The following is a 15,835-nucleotide window of genomic DNA, read 5'->3' on the forward strand; positions in this document are numbered from 1 at the left end:
TTCAACTTCGAGAACCACGGAGCCGCAGTTCGAAACAATGCCTGATACGTGGTGTTGGATTGTTGGTGGGAATGGCTTCGTGTCATCTTTGGCGTCTTCTTCAATGAGTTCAAGGACTGTCTGGAGAGAATGAAGCTCGCGTGAAACCCTGTCTAAATCGCTGCGGGCCTCTCAACAGCTGCGCACCAAAGTACTAATCGATATACTTAAGCTACTGATCGCTGTAATGAGGCCAGCGCAGCCGCTGATAATAGAGAGAGGGTCCATCCGATGAAGTTGAAAATGTTGAGTGCTGATGCGGGGATGGCATTTCAGCCGCTCGTAGTTGAGAGAGATTGTAGTCAGCCTTTCGCATCGTATCCTGGTAAATGGCGGAATCGGAGCGTGTGTATTGGGTGACGTTTTCAGCCAGTATCTACAAGCGCTTTAGTTAAGATGCCGAAATAAAATGACTGCAATGTTTGATCCCTAAGCTATTTGTCTCAAATTTCTAGATCTAAAATTTCTTCTCTGTGTGCGATTCTGTTTCCGATTCTGTTTGCTCCTCGAACTTCCTCCGGGTTGTTAATAAGACTGTTCAGGAGGACCAAATACCTGCCATGTCCGTGGCATGAGGCAGAATTGAGGCCTGAACCAGCAAAAAAGCGTCCATCAATAGCAGAGCTACAGGTGTCTGAATTGTGAGCTAGATGTACTATTTGCAGTTGAGACCTGTGGCCCAGAGCTTGTAATCACCACATAGGACTTGCTCCCTATCTGTACTCCATCTGATTCGAAGCGCCAGTTTCTCCAGATCGAGGCTCATCCTTCGGCACAAGCTCCGTTGCCGAGTCTCTCGAATGCGGCTGAAGATCATCAGGATATCTCACATAAAACGCAACCATAACCAGCAGCATCAAAATGGAGTCAAATACAAAAGTCGGCCACTCCTTCTGCTGCAAATATCCCTCCTTATCCATAGCGAACTCGACAACTCGAAAGATGTTTCGTACAAGAATGAAGGCTGATGTGAAGTAAAGCATGTTTAGATATGCCTTCCAACGGATCGCAACAGGGATGCTAGTATGCCCCAAATGAACCCTGAATCGTCGATGAAAGACAACGCAGCAGGCTACGAAAGCGAGGAAGAGTAGAATCTGCGCGATAAGGCCGGTAATCACTATGATGTTTCCAATGTGGACAAGATCCGCATTGGCGAGAAGACCACCTCCATTTCCCTGGATATTGAACGTGAGAAAATCTCCAAGGACAAAAAGTCGAGTCGTCCAGCGAACAGAGATAAGAGAACAGCTCTCTCCGCCTATAGCTCTGACCAGACGAGAGTAGACCATGTATAGTGTCGCTGCGAAGAAGACGGGTGGCAGGAGGAGAAAGAGGGCTTGCATGATGTTGAGAGGGAGGGAGTCGGTGGCGTTCCAGCATAGAGCTCGGAAGAAGTAGCCGAGTACTTCGCCTGTAGATAGGTCAGAGGGATAGAGGTTTTGGATGATAGGGACACTTACAGACACCGCCGAAGAAGAAGAGAAGACAGAAGCGTGTTTTGGACTTGTGCATTTTATAGCCAACGGCTACTGTTGCGAGGGTGAAGAGAAGGGTGAAAATGATTGATCCGACAAGACTGGGGACGTATTGCCATAGGTAGACTTCACCCAAATACTTCTTTAGCTCGGGCATTTTAGAGAAGAGAAACAGTCGACGAAAGATCTAAAACGGTCTCAGTATCAGAGCAGCACAAAGGGAAATAACAGCAGTGAAGAAAACGGATTCGTTTTTTCAAGGCGACTCTGAAAGTGGTTTTCAGTGAGACGAGAAGTCAAGGATCAGATGTACGATGGCCTCCAGCGCCGCAACGGCATCAATATATACGAATTCTTCATTTTAATTGACACACTAAACCCTGATTCTATCTGCAAATTGCCCGCTGACACGCGTGTTGCGTACTGGCTCTTGCGTACCAAAAAGCCATAAACCTCTGAATTACCCTGAAGGCTGGAGATAAGATCGGGAGGTTAAAGCCCGAACACGCGTGTTAGCTAAGAAATTAACAGGGGTTGAGGACCAGACCTTACCTAGGCCGGACTAGTTAATTCTATTTAGGCTTTGGGCTTGTCAGGGTTATCTGTCGATCACTTCGCTTACGGCTTGCGAGTCCTTGATGATGAATTCCTGTCTCAGCTCATTAATCTCACATCCAATTCCAACTTCTGGGGAATAGCACATATTCATTATTACTATTTTGAGCCGACTTCAGGTCTAAGCTTATCGGCTTTCTTCAGCATGCTTCGTCGCAGTCATAAAAAGTCCAAGAAGGGATGTCTGCAATGGTAAGTAGAAATGGTAACGGAACCTTCAAGATCGTGGAACATAAACTAATACCGTCTGATCAGCAAACAACGTCATGTAAAGGTTCGACTCTCCATTGCTCAAAATTTATAAGCGCTTAAGCTTATACACCCGCATTGACTCTATTGTTACCATGACTAACACGCGTGTTCAGTGCGATGAAGGCCGCCCAACATGTCTCCTCTGCACAATGTCAAACCGAGATTGCAGTTTCGCCTCCGACCCCCAACCACCCCCTCAAGACGCAAATTCATCAACATCAGACCCATCCTCTCGTGAAGGATCACTCCCCAGCCTCGACACCAATCTTAGGTCCACAAGTGCAACATCCCTATCCGACAGCCATGAAACATCTTTTAACAGCGTCGTCAACATGGAACATATGGAACTCTTCATCCATGGGATAACAAACAAAGACTTGTTTAGTCTTGGTGACAGAGTTGAACATTCTCAAGAGACGCTTGATATCTGTCTTAAAGAGAGCGTTAAGGCGCCGTATCTCTTACATCAGGTGTTGGCGTTTTCTGCTCGCCATCTGGCGGCTATTCACCCTGAGCGGCCAACAAGGTACCTGGATCAAGCTGTAAAGTTACAGACACGGGCCGTCTCACTATTTAATTCGACGAAACGGGAGGTTGATTCATCGAACTGTCTCGCTATTCTCCTGTTCTCAGTTACTCTTGGCCATCATCTCCTCGCCGATGCCTTGGCAACCCGAAGCTCCGACGGTCTTGACGGGTTTCTTACCCACTATGGTCAGTGTGTCGAGATGAATTGGGGGTTGTACCGCTTAACACTCTCCGCATGGCCTTTACTCCTTAGCACGGAGCTCGAACCAGTTCTATCATGGAGTAGTCAGCAATCATCCAAAGACCCGACCGGAAACCATTGCGAACCCATAATCCAGCTCATCAACGAGTCGATGGCTTTATCAAATGAGGAGAAAGAAGTCTGTCACGAAGCAATACAATACCTCCAGCTCGGTTTCGATGCCATGTTCGAAGAGGACGATGGCAGTCGATATCGCATGATATTTCAGTGGACGATGCTAGCGTCTCCAGAGCTGACAGGCTTGTTAGCTACAAAACGACCTGAAGCCCTGATCCTTCTGGGTTATTACGCTTTGTTATTGCATTATGGACGAAGTCTCTGGCAGGTTGGAGATACAGGGGAATATCTGCTAGGCCTCATCGTGGACTATCTTGCCCCAGAGTGGCATATCTGGCTCGAGTACCCACAGCGAATGATGAGACAAAATTGAGATTGTACATCCATTCTAATAGAAGCTGCTTGTTTTGTTCATGAGTGGGTACATCAAAGTGCCATGCCCCGAGGCGACAGATCTCCACATACTACACCATACCTCAACAGGAAGATCCACACAACCTCAACCCTAAAAAAATGAATACGAGAAAAAAAGAATGAGGCACACCGGATTTGAACCGATAACCTTCAGGAATCTCCGTGCTTAATAGCTGGAATCTGACGCGCTACCGTTGCGCCAGCGCCCCATTGTATGTTGAACTCGTGTTCGCAAATAGCCCCTTGAATCTGATTGTCATGGAGTCAACTTTCGCTGTCTGATACATGTGCAACCTAGGGGAGGCAAGAAACCATATGTCCTCTATTGCAGATGACAAAGAGACTCGAGCAGAATGAGTAATTTAATTCACTTTTAGACTATTCACTTACATCACCTGGAATAGAGGCCCGAAGAGGCAATAGCTATCATAAGCGATAAAATGATTCAGGCAAGTTAACCTAAATTTATTTGTTTGTTTGATAAGTTTATTTTGACATCCTATTTTAAAGTCTGACCGCTATACGGGCTATCCATTGATGAGAGAAGAAGCATGAGAAAAGCAATATTTCGCTTATAGTAACTAACATGTTCTAACTAAATGCAAGTGCCTATTTTAAAGTCTGACCGCTACAAGGGCTTTCCACCCCTTTCGAGAGCCCATTTCACCAAATAGTCACGATTACGCCGAATCTCCTCTTTGCAACCCACCAACCATTCGAAGTACTCATCATGCTGCCGCAGTGTTTGCTATACATATTGCATGTGAGAACCAATGTTGGGGTTATCAAGGAATGCATGGCCGTTTTCTCCACAGATATCGAGCCAGTCTTTGTAGAGGGATTGAAAACAGGATGACAAATGCCATGGTGACTGGCCCGAGCATCGAAGGAAATGGATATCAAGGATTTGCCAGTTCCATGCCGTGACCTTGTTCCCATCGATTAGGGCTCCGGAGTTTCTTGGGAACTTTCCCGCTTCATGAAGAAGCTCAGATTGTACATCGTGGGGCTGTTGTTCCACCAGGAACACGAACCACCGGCCAAGATACTCGGCCAGTGCGTGCCGGCCATTTTCTGCTACAAAGCATGCGTTGCAGTAAGCCTTCTCAAAGACCTCTTGCGTAAGAATTACTCCGTCCCAGGTTAGCCGCCCCATGGTAGGTTCCCATGCCTCAAGCCCAGGCCTTCCACCGGCAACCTCACCCGCACCCGCACCGATCCGAAACGCTCTCAACTCTTGCCATTTCTCACATCGAGGACATCGAGCCATCCACAAAGTCCAAGGTTTTCGGAAGCCTTGATAAAAACGTTTGAATGGCCGCCCTTGTTGCATGGTATCCAAGATGCCAGGGAAATATCGATCGAGGGGGGATGAGATCATATGGTTTTCAATCGAAATGATGGGAAAGCTTTCGGTTCCATAAATACCATTATGGCTGGTAATGGTCGCGTCATTAAAGACACCGTTTTTGAACAGACATCCGTTGCACTTTCGATAGTGTCGATTACTGCCGAATTCGCTGTTCTGCATTAAGGTCATATTCCACCAAAGTCGCTGACGTATGTCGTCCGGGGTTTCAATAATTCGTTGGCGAAAGTCGATGAACGTAATTCCATTAAAGTAGGCCAGCCCATGAGCTCGGTACTGACCCAACAGAACGAAAGGAGGCGTGGCTAGAATATCACCAACAATGAGGTTATAGCGAGCTTGTATGCTCCCGCCGCCGTCGGCTGGGGGTGTCGTTGCCACACCCCCAGTGGGTGTATTCGTAGGCTCCCAAGAAGTAATCGTCTTTGTTGCAGGGGTTCCAAGCATGGGCTTTCGCCAGATCACCTCGGCCAAGAATTTGTATTGAAAATGGTAATAAGGGAGAAGTCGCAAGCAACCGGCACAGGCCCACCGTGTCGCCAAGAGGTTGCAATCGTTCCAGAGGGGCTTATCGATGGCCGGCATGGGATTACAGTAAGTGAATGCATGAGAATAAATGCATATTTTTGAGGCTAGGGCGACTTGGAAAAGTCAACCTTTCTGGAGCTCGATGTACCAATAATAGAAATAGATGATTTATCAGCGTGATCTGGAAATAGTCTTTCACTTGGCACCTCATCCCCGGTTCCCCAGTATTTTTGAGATACACACGTGCCCCGGAGCGCGGAAGGACTTTATATCTACATTCCGTTTGCTTTGGAATGAAGATGCTCGCTTTTTGGGTTCCGTAAGTGGCTCACTTTGAAGGCTTGGCTTGGTGAGCTTGGTAAGTCTGATAGCCTTGGCATGTCAGCAAAGCTGACTACAATTGCACCGGACATGCCCGCGGAGCTCCATGGCTGCCAGTTCCACAAGTAATTCTCGTCGACATTACGCGGTAGCCTCAATGAAATTGACGCGGTTGCGAGGCTGTGAAGCTCAGTGTGAGAATCGCCAAGATGATAATATCTTTGGCGACAACAATGAGGGATATTGATAGTTGGTCTGAGCCGCTGCTGTGCTGTATATAAAGAGTCAAATTATCGACCTGAAAAAGGAACTAATCTAGCACAACATTCGAGACACTAAGCTCGTTCATAAACATCTACATCATGATTCTCAATCGTCTTAAATTCGCTCTTGCGGCTGTCTTGACAGGCAGCTCTACGACTCTTGCGACCAAACCAGATATCTACGATTATGTCATCATCGGTTCTGGTCCAGGAGGAGGCTCTCTTGCGTGAGTTAAAGCAGAGCCTCAATAAACACTTCCCCTACTAACACAGCCAATAGTGCCAATCTAGCTAGAGAGGGACACTCTGTTTTTCTGATCGAGGCTGGAGGGGACAATCACACCAGCATCCTCGAGCAGCTTCCGGCTTTGTAAGATCAGAGTCTCACAAGCGCGTGCTGTTGCTAACGGTCTCCAGGGCTCGAACTGCTGCTGAGACTCCAGGCCATTCTTGGCAATTTTTCGTCAATCACTACGACGACTTCGATTCAGCTCGCCGTGATCCGAAGTACACTTATATCCAGACCAACGGTTCATATTACGTTGGACTCGATCCGCCCGAAGGTGCTAGACCGTAAGGATCAGGACTCCTACTCGTCGAGTTTTGACTAATAACAAGATTGCAGTGCCGGCTTATACTATCCTCGCGGCTCAACCCTCGGCGGTAGTGCACAAGTCAACGCGATGAATTTTGCCTGGTGTCCCGATAACGAGTGGGACTACATCGCCAACCTCACGGGCGATACCTCTTGGGGTCATGAGCATATGCGTCGACATCTGATGAATATCGAGAACTGCACCTACGTCCCTGAGGGTACTCCGGGCCATGGTTTCGATGGTTATCTGGTTGTAAGAAACCATCCCACTTCCCTCCTGATGAATTACACTAAGGTATCTGTTTAAAGAACGACCAGAGCAACGCCACAGTCAATATCGGATCCCCCAATGTCGCCAACTTTTTCTCACAAATGTTCCGCGAGACCGAAGGCATCGATGTCGAAAACCCTGCCGAAATGACCGAGCTTCTTCTCCACGATCTCAACGGCCTTGACCCCCGTCGCTACGAAAACGGCCGCATGTACAGCACGCCCGTCGCAATCGATCCCAGCACAGCTGCCCGAAGTGGTGCTGGGATTTACATCAACCAGGTCATCGATGCCGGACACCCATTGACTGTCAGCTTTCATTCTCTGGCGACACGCGTTCTCACCAAACAGGGCCGCAATAAGAAGCCCCGCGCTTATGGTGTGGAGTATATGGTCGGTGAGGGTTTGTACTCTGCTGATGGGCGATATGATCCTGAGCAGACTGGTGAAATTCGGGAGGTCCACGCTAAACACGAGGTCATTGTTTCCGGCGGCGCGTTTAATACCCCGCAGATCCTCATGTTAAGTGGTATTGGCCCACGTGAGGAGCTGGAAGCTTGGGATATTCCTGTTGTTGTCGACCTACCAGCTGTTGTAAGTGCTCTCAGCGTCCTTCGAGTTCTTGATGCTGACCGTTCTACCAGGGTTCCAACCTGCATGACAACTACGAAGTTCCTGTTCAAATCCGCGGTGAAGAGAATTGGCTTATCCCGAGAGAATCCCCATGCACCGGTACCTTTGATGACGAAGACCCTTGCTTCGTACTGTGGCGAGACAACGCGTCGGGCCCATACGCAGCACGCGACAGTAGTTACGGCGCCGTCTGGCGAAGCAGCCAAAGCTGGGACAATGACTCGGACCTCATGTTCCTCAGTAGTCCCGGTCTATCAGGCTTGGTGGGCTTCTACCCAGGTTACTCCACGGGCGAGAGAGCAGGCAATGATCCCGCAGAGTGGATGCACGCTGTCGTCAAGATGCAGACGAGCAACAGCGCTGGTACCGTTCGACTCAACTCATCCGATCCTCGCATCCGTCCCAACATCAATTTCAACTACTTCACCGAGTCAGCTGAGCGTGATCTCGACGCTATTGTTGAAGGAATTGAGCTGCTCAGAAGGGCATTTGACGCGACCGGTGTCGCATATACACAGCTCAGTCCCGACCCCGAGAACCTAAGACAGAGCATTCAGGACTTGGCCTTCAGCCATCATGCCTCATCAACCTGCGCCATTGGAGCTGATCACGATAAGAACTCTTGTCTCGACTCAAGGTTTCGCGTGCGTGGCGTTGATAACCTTCGCGTTGTCGACGCGTCTGTCTTTCCTCGAAGCCCTGGAGGTATGCCCAATGGTCCGACTTGGACTATTTCTCGCAAGGCTTTTGAGACTCTTTTGGAGGACAACCATTAAGCTCCCATCCAGGGGTGTTTGGATCAGGGGGAATGGTGGTCAAGGGGCGGGGTCGGGAAGGCTGATGCACTGAGACGAGTATCTTCTACCAAATTGATAACTTTTCGCTTTTGCTTCAGCCCATTGCATATAGTATACATTAGATAGTCAAACCAATCTTCGACAATTCAAGTTTCTTTGATCGCACCATAAAAGGAGAAATATTTATAGAGTCCAGGGTATGAAATTACTGATAACTCTATTCAGTCTAATAGCCTATCACAGCGCCGAACCCCGTCAATAGTGGCTCACCTCCTGACCAATGAAACAGACCCGCCTCACTGTCAGATTAAGACACGGAGAAAAAAAAAAGATGACAGCAAAACTTTGATCAAGTCCTGTCATCGGAGTCCTCGGATGTCACGATACAGGGCTTCAAGTCGCCATAAACCTTCTAGAAACCAGTCACACTACCAAAACCGCACCAACTGCATCCTATTTCAGTCGTCGCATGCCTAGTGCGCCATCTTCAACAAGGTTGTTAGTGCTGACTACTCACGGGCGGCCGAAATTGCCTCAACTTGCGGGGAAGACGGAGCATCCAACGACGAATCAACGTAGTTCAAGTCCAGAAACCAAAAGGTGAGCCGGGGGGAGATAATGCCATGTCTAATGTACATTGACTCAAAGATATGGCGTTTCATGTACTCATTCGTATTATCAAGCTATGACTAACACTTTTGATCTCATTAGATAACGGCAGTCAACCTGTCCCAGGCTGTCTGCTGTAGGCCATGCGGTCTAAGCATCAGATATTCATCACTGTTCCTATCCCGAGCCGTGTGCCGCCGGAAATCGTCCTCGCTCACATCCAGACCTACACGCCTATGCTGGCCAACAACGATGTTATTATGAGCTTCAAAGAGACGACTCCCAACGTGGAGCTCGTCAGCAGAGATCCGTTCTTTGGGACGCCGAATAGCAGCGTGAGGACGTTTTCTTCCAGTGAGAGACTCATGCTAGCGCCGGGTCTGACGAGGGATAGGAGCTGGCCTGTGACGTGCCTGAGTATACCGAATGGTATTCGCTGTAGAGCTGATGCTAAGGCTGGTGTTACTGTGAGGACGGAGTGGATTGTGAGGCCGAGGCAGGAGTTTGGGAGTAGTCCAAGCACTAGCAGCCCGGGAACTTTGGCGGAGGAGTGGGAGTTGTATGAGGAGGTTATCATTGAGGCGAATAGTCTTCTCATGCCATTTGTTGCGAGGACTGCTGATGAGGTTCATAGAGGGATCTGTCAGAAGGTTGTGGATGAGGTGGTGAACAAATATTTAGCCAATGGTACTCATTGATGAATTATAATAACATATACCTACCTATTGATTAATACTGATCAACGAAGTTATCCTGACGTCCTCAGGTCCCAGAGTGACTCGATGTCTTTGCTCAAGACGGAGAACAACAACTGGCTGAAGCTTAAGCATCCTTCACCCGCAACTCACCTGAGGCTCATCTAGATTATGCACCAGTAATACGGGTTTTCGTATAACTGCTCTCCACTCAGACAACATCCTTGTCTCCACTCTCACGCAACACCACGATGGAGAAACCTGTGGAGTCTTTGCAGCTCCACGAGACATCAAAAGCACCGCGTAATTGGTTTAGTGGTAAAATTCTCCGTTGCCATTCGAGCAGCGTCGGGGAGCCCAGGGTTCGATTCCCTGATTACGCATTGACTCGATGCTTCAAAGTGTCTTCTTTTTGATACTTTTGCTTGTTACTACTCGTGATTGCGGTGTTAGGAGTTCCGGCCCCAAGGCGTGCGAAATTTTGTGGGAAGAAACGGCCAAAACTGATGTATACTCAGATGTATGAGAATGGACTTTTGCATAATAGTAATGTTCCTCATATAATCTCATTTCTTATGACCTGGGATAAGCTTGCGGCCAGTAAAGCAGTTTTATGGTCTTGGTGTAACATTTCCTCTTGCTCTGCAAGGCTTGGCTCAGTCAATGACGTAACAGAGCTGACGCCGGAACTCCCCACATAAAAGCTCCATCTATACTAGATCTTCAATCCTTATCATTCTATAAATGGAAACCTCTCATACATGATCACCGCCACAGGAATGATGGCATCATCTCGGTGAACTACCGTCTCCGGGTAATTAACTATCCCGCCATCCCTGAACAAGACAGCTTCAACCTGCAACCGTCAATTCAGTATACTGAAATACGATATGAAAGTTACATAATAACTCACGCTATCGTAGCCAGTATCTGGCGCAGTCCGATATGGGCATGTAGATCTCATTCTTTGAGGCCTGTTGCTAGCGACTTGATATAGAAAGATAGCATGAAGCCAAGACCCCGGGTTTATACTGACTGCGTAGTCGTCTGCTTCTGGACATGTGTTAGAAATGGTCTCGTGCTGCTGTTTATTGACCTACTGGATGATACCTGCGAGGTATATATACCGCGTCCGAACATACCCGGTCTTTCAATTAAGGTCAGTAAAACGGCCACTTTGAGTCAGAATAACATCAGTGTTGCTTACCTGACTTACTGAGTCTGAAAGAATTCCTTAGAATTCCACAGAAACTGCAGTTTGGCATGATGCACCACTGCAGCCTACCACCACCCCTTTCTTCACCAGCATTACAGGCCAGAGTCTTGCCGTGATATAACTGCCTACGTCGGAAGCGGGACCTTGAGTTTTACCGGCTATATCTTCTCCATCTGTGTGAGGCCTACAACTCATGTTGGCGGATAGCGAAGACTCTTCGGACGACAACTGTCTTGTTGGGGTGTCTCCAATAATCGCTGAAGTAGTTCACCTCCAGACAAGGTCAGTTGTACACCTGCAAAACGCCATTTGAGCGGTCCTTATGTGCGTGATACTCAGGGTCATCTGGCATGAGAGGGTGCATCTGCTGTTCCTGATGTGAGAGATTAATCCAGGATGCGGACAGTCCTTCTTACCGGAGGCATGTTGGTGTAGTATATATTTGTAGAGGGTGAGTAGTAAGTATATAAAACTGAGAGTTGGGTGATGTTGGGGTGGTAGATCTTCGAGGTATATGTGCCGATTGAGATATCTACAAGTTGGATTATTATAATATGGCCTGGAGTTGCCAGATAAGTGAAAGATAATATGAGATGAAATGAAGTTCGTATTTATGATTGTCGAGTGATAGTGAATAAATGAGCTAGGTTTGGTTTGTGCCGATTAGGTGCTGAAAGACTGACTAGGTTCTGTCAGATGAGAGCTCCGTGTTACACCAAGTGTCAGCGGCAACTGGACATGTGTTCTCGATGCGCAATCAAGGAACAATCAACACCAAGTCAACAGGCCACCACGGGCAATAACGACCCTCAATGTCAATATGTTGACGGGCGACAGAAAGTTGTTACTCTGTGTTACCCTAACTATCAGATGCAATACATACAGCAAGCAAGGGCTTGAGTGCAGCAACAGATCTGATACAGAAGAGGGAGGCATACGGAAAAGGAGGTAGGGTGACTCGACTTTATTGATATTTGTTTTGAGGATACAGAGGTTTGTAGCGTCCGATACTGAGTTGTAAAGTGGGCAATGGCAGGGATAGATTGCGCAAAAAGAAGACGAGAATGAGGGCGGTACAGATCAGAGTCTAGAAATTTCCCAGGTCTTATCTTAAGGTAATGTTTGGTAATGACCAGGGAGACTTACGAACGGTTGCGGTCGCGGAAATGGGCCTCGCTCTGTTTGCAGGAACGCCTGTTATATACCTAGTAATTGCCATGAAACCCGCGTCACAGACTGCTTTGTGACTTGCCGACTGAAACGGAGTTAAGCTCACTTGACCGTGAGTGATCGGAACCCCGAACTTGCGCAATGAATGTCTAGTTAGGGAGAGAGAAGTTCATGCCGAGTTTATGTCAATGCTAACAAGTCCTTCGACGACCAGATTCAGTCTTCGACACACAGATTCAGCCTTCGAAATTTCATCAGGCATCGGATACAGGTAGTGAAAGCCTGTAATGTCTACCGTGACGGGTGAGGTTGTGTGAATCTTGGTTCATACATACGTTAGAAGCAGCCATTCATAGGTAGGCTGTAATTGGATCGGATGCACCTGCTCAGATGAAAGTGTTATCTTGAGTTGCCAGACATGGCAGCTGATGCTTACATCGCATACTTCACTGCACCTGCTCAGAGGTTCGAAAATCAGAGCAGTCACAGACAGGAAGTAAAAGCAACGAAGTCAAATTTCTTCGCTCAAAAAAAACCCCAAAAAACATTATCATCACTCAGCTCAACAGTACAAACCATCAACAGCATTCAACACTCATCTCAACTGTCACCAGAATGAAGATCAGCGATTTGGAAAACCCGGGAGACCCCGACCCGAACGTCACAGCCGAGGAGCCTGTCGAAAATGTACCTGATCCTGAACCATCACAGGCAGAGAGTTCGGAGGCACAGAATACTGGAAGTGACCAGGGAGTCCCAGAATGTCGCATTTCAGGCTGTAGGGGACCAGCGGCTCGTGGTCTGAAGTCGTGTGAGGAACACCTGAAAAGTTCGAATGAATTAAACAAGTCAGCAAAGAGGAACCTTCAAATCCGAATGAAATCCAGCTTCAACTAACCAATCAAGCAGGAAAATTAGAGAACGGCTTAAGGGAGAAGGGCGGTGTCAGAGTTGTCGCATGCAGGGCGCTGGTGGGACATTCTGTGCCACATGCAGGGAGTCAAATACTGCAAGGTCTGCAAAGCAAAGGGAGAGACATCGGAGAAGAAAAGAGAGCAATGATACTTCAGAGAATTAGGCGACATGTCAACATCAGGGGAATGCGCATTTGCTTCGTGTGGCCTCAAATCAGTGGCATCCGAAGAGCCGACGAATACGAGGAAGGATTCATTAGACTTTAGAAGCCGCTCGATATACAACCGTTCCTCAGAAGAGCCATTAGTAAGGTCTTTGACCTGCCCATATGAAGTTCATCACGGTGTTGCAAGACCTGACGAGTTAGCTATCTGAGCTTCCAACGTATTAATAACTGATGAGAATAAAGGATTCCCAAACTAATGTGAAAGAGTGAGGTAGTGAATAAGACATATGCCTATACTGTAAGAGAATGTTTACATCACAATATATCCTCCGTTCTGGACCTAAATCTGCTTACGCTCCCCAAATCGTCGTATGACATAGCTAACTCTGAGGTGTCAAACTAAATGAACGTCCTGGTGCAGATATCCTCATCCCCCAAAACCCTTTCCCACAGAAGCATCCCATCATGTGCCAATCATTCCATCTCCCCTAAGGAGGACCGCACCTCCAACTCTTGTAGTGAGGCTTCTTCGTAGTCTTGAAAGCAAAGTTGTCCGCTCCCTCAATACTGGCGTAGCTTCCCTTGCAGTTGGCCTCAGTGTAAACCTTGCAGTCGAAGCAGCTGACAAGGGACTTGGTGTCGTCAGAGTAGACATCAAAGTACTTGATGTTTGCGGGAAGATTGTAGCATTTGCCTGGTTTTCCAACGCCAGTGAAGTACTTGCCGGGCTTGATCTTGAGCTTGATGAGATTAATGCCGGGGTTGCACTGATCAGCGCGTGCTTCGAGGGTGCCTTCCTCTTCAATGGCCATGGCATTGGCAGCACCGAGGCTGAGGGTGATGATGGGGATGAGAGAGGAGAGATGCATTTTGATTGTGCTGGGCTGCTGATATTATGGACTTGATTCTTATTCTTGATGAGATGCTTTGATTGTTGATTCTTTGTGATGATGAGTTTCTCTCAACTAACCGGGCAGTCCCTCGACTATTTATGCTTCCGTCAGGATAATCCTTTGAAAGTACTTCTATTAATATTTTGACCTCATTCAGAAGGGATATCTCATCAAACCATGTCGGTATCTCACCAAAAACCTATGAATAGTTACCAGATTCCGTCCCCCGACGGCAAGAAACGGGCTAGGGCTTTCCATGTGCAGTAAATCAATTCACGGTTTTCATAGCCACACATCTCCGTGTAAAAGCGCTGTGAGTCAATTCAGAGCCTGTTATTTTACATTTCTGCCATCAACTATTAATAGTGACGTGCCTCCGTCGGAAAGCGCGGAGAAATTAGTTGGAGTCACTTTCACACCACAACTGCCGTCAGCTATGCTCTCATAGTCTTATGTGACAAATGTAAGCTTATCTTGGGCAATTTTGTGCCTTAGTCATGTGACAAATACGTTTGATTCTTCCACTTTGGACATGCAAGTCCTGCACGAAAACGCAAAGATCTATTCTTAGAGAGAGTCCTAGGTTGCTTGGATCTGTTACAGCCACAGCCCCACGCCAAGCTGGACCAAAGATCTATTATAATCAAACTCTCAAAGCCGATCCTTTTGGCGAGTGCTTCTAGACTGCTAGCCAAAACGCATTTGAGACGGCGCCCACTGCAGCTACCTTTGAGTTCCTCATCAACCTCCGATACTCCTCAATCTTGGAGGTTCCGACCATGATCAGCTCCTCTTCCACTTCTTGAGTGAGACCATCCTTCCAGAGACAAATCATTCCATTGATCTGTTGATCATCAATTGTCACTGACATCACAAGACTCGTCTTGTCCCTCAACTCCCATGAAGCTTTGCCGTAAGCAACCATTCCCGTTGGCTTCCAGTGTAACTCGCCAAGACCGCCACCCGCACTGTACTTTCCATCAGCCCCCTTCATAGTGATGGTGCGACTCTGCTGTGAGAAGGTGACCTCCGTCTTGGGAGGGATGCTGTGAAAGTCGATCATAGCGACCTCCGCATTCTGACGCAGAGACTTGACGTAGCATTTATCTCCCCAGATTTCCAGAACAGCTCGCCGTTCGACTTCGTAACGAGGTGTTTTGTCGCCATTGACACCCAAGATTCGGCGGTGTCCGATAAGAGCGGTGTAGTGCATCTCCAGCGCGGGCTTTTCTGCGCTGCGTCGGGGGTCAGGAGTTGCGTCCCCACGAACAATGAACTTTTCAAGCCAGGAAGGGGCCATTTTGGATTTGAGGAGGATAATTGTATATAGGGATTTAAATGTTGGTGTGTAGGAGTAGAAAGGGATTGGTGGCATGTCGTCGTGATCCAAGTGTCGCTTTAAGCTGAAAGCGAGAACCCATGTAGGTTGAATGTCCTCTTAATCTGACAGACCAAAAGCCTAACTTAACAAGGCTTAGCTGTTTCCATTACAATGTAGTCTTACGTACTCAAAATATCATGCCCTGTCACAGGATGAGACTTTATCCTGCAGACAGGCTATTCTCTTTGCATGATTCCCGCATCAGGCAGGAGGATTGGATCGCTCTGTTGGAAACATGAGAGCGATCTTTGATGATGACTTAGTGTGGAAAGCATCTAGAGTGGAGGCCTTTGTTGAAAAAAAAAAAAACACAACAAATGAACAATTACAGACAAATAACAAGGTTCTTTGTACGATAGCTCCGAACAG

The 15,835-nt window shown here is 47.6% G+C and overlaps 7 protein-coding genes and 2 non-coding genes across 9 annotated transcripts; 4 read left to right on the top strand and 5 right to left on the bottom strand.

Moving 5' to 3' along the window:
* Nucleotides 1-752: 752 nt before the first annotated feature.
* FOBCDRAFT_235041 (RTA1 like protein-domain-containing protein) lies at nt 753-1,674 on the bottom strand (the record flags this gene model as incomplete). The annotated part of the gene is made up of 2 exons (XM_031180621.2): nt 753-1,453; nt 1,503-1,674. 2 exons carry the CDS (start codon nt 1,672-1,674, stop codon nt 753-755), a joined length of 873 nt encoding a protein of 290 aa, XP_031041389.2.
* Nucleotides 1,675-2,206: 532 nt separating this feature from the next.
* On the top strand, nt 2,207-3,604 carry FOBCDRAFT_313428 (uncharacterized protein; the record flags this gene model as incomplete). Its single annotated transcript, XM_031180623.3, has 3 exons — nt 2,207-2,324; nt 2,388-2,406; nt 2,498-3,604. The coding sequence occupies exons 1-3, from the start codon at nt 2,278-2,280 to the stop codon at nt 3,602-3,604; spliced, it is 1,173 nt and encodes a 390-aa protein (XP_031041391.3). The 5' UTR covers nt 2,207-2,277.
* A 161-nt stretch (nt 3,605-3,765) lies between these two features.
* On the bottom strand, nt 3,766-3,854 carry FOBCDRAFT_t35. The gene has a single exon. It is a non-coding gene; the product is annotated as a tRNA-Trp (tRNA).
* A 539-nt stretch (nt 3,855-4,393) lies between these two features.
* On the bottom strand, nt 4,394-5,461 carry FOBCDRAFT_235043 (uncharacterized protein; the record flags this gene model as incomplete). Its single annotated transcript, XM_054702662.2, has 1 exon — nt 4,394-5,461. One exon carries the CDS (start codon nt 5,459-5,461, stop codon nt 4,394-4,396), a length of 1,068 nt encoding a protein of 355 aa, XP_054558637.2.
* Nucleotides 5,462-6,225: 764 nt separating this feature from the next.
* On the top strand, nt 6,226-8,400 carry FOBCDRAFT_235044 (uncharacterized protein; the record flags this gene model as incomplete). The annotated part of the gene is made up of 6 exons (XM_031180625.2): nt 6,226-6,353; nt 6,407-6,496; nt 6,544-6,699; nt 6,752-6,974; nt 7,031-7,585; nt 7,636-8,400. 6 exons carry the CDS (start codon nt 6,226-6,228, stop codon nt 8,398-8,400), a joined length of 1,917 nt encoding a protein of 638 aa, XP_031041393.2.
* Nucleotides 8,401-8,771: 371 nt separating this feature from the next.
* Nucleotides 8,772-9,784, top strand: FOBCDRAFT_210100 (uncharacterized protein). Its single transcript, XM_031180626.3, has one exon. It carries the CDS (start codon nt 9,174-9,176, stop codon nt 9,726-9,728), a length of 555 nt encoding a protein of 184 aa, XP_031041394.1. The 5' UTR covers nt 8,772-9,173; the 3' UTR covers nt 9,729-9,784.
* Nucleotides 9,785-10,026: 242 nt separating this feature from the next.
* FOBCDRAFT_t2 lies at nt 10,027-10,108 on the top strand. Its single transcript has one exon. It is a non-coding gene; the product is annotated as a tRNA-Gly (tRNA).
* Nucleotides 10,109-13,680: 3,572 nt separating this feature from the next.
* Nucleotides 13,681-14,061, bottom strand: FOBCDRAFT_266600 (uncharacterized protein; the record flags this gene model as incomplete). Its single annotated transcript, XM_031180629.2, has 1 exon — nt 13,681-14,061. The coding sequence occupies one exon, from the start codon at nt 14,059-14,061 to the stop codon at nt 13,681-13,683; it is 381 nt and encodes a 126-aa protein (XP_031041397.2).
* A 703-nt stretch (nt 14,062-14,764) lies between these two features.
* On the bottom strand, nt 14,765-15,385 carry FOBCDRAFT_313430 (uncharacterized protein; the record flags this gene model as incomplete). The annotated part of the gene is made up of 1 exon (XM_031180630.2): nt 14,765-15,385. One exon carries the CDS (start codon nt 15,383-15,385, stop codon nt 14,765-14,767), a length of 621 nt encoding a protein of 206 aa, XP_031041398.2.
* Nucleotides 15,386-15,835: the final 450 nt, after the last annotated feature.

Source organism: Fusarium oxysporum, chromosome I (assembly GCF_013085055.1).
Source record: "Fusarium oxysporum Fo47 chromosome I, complete sequence".
In the NCBI taxonomy this organism is placed as follows: domain Eukaryota; kingdom Fungi; phylum Ascomycota; class Sordariomycetes; order Hypocreales; family Nectriaceae; genus Fusarium; species Fusarium oxysporum.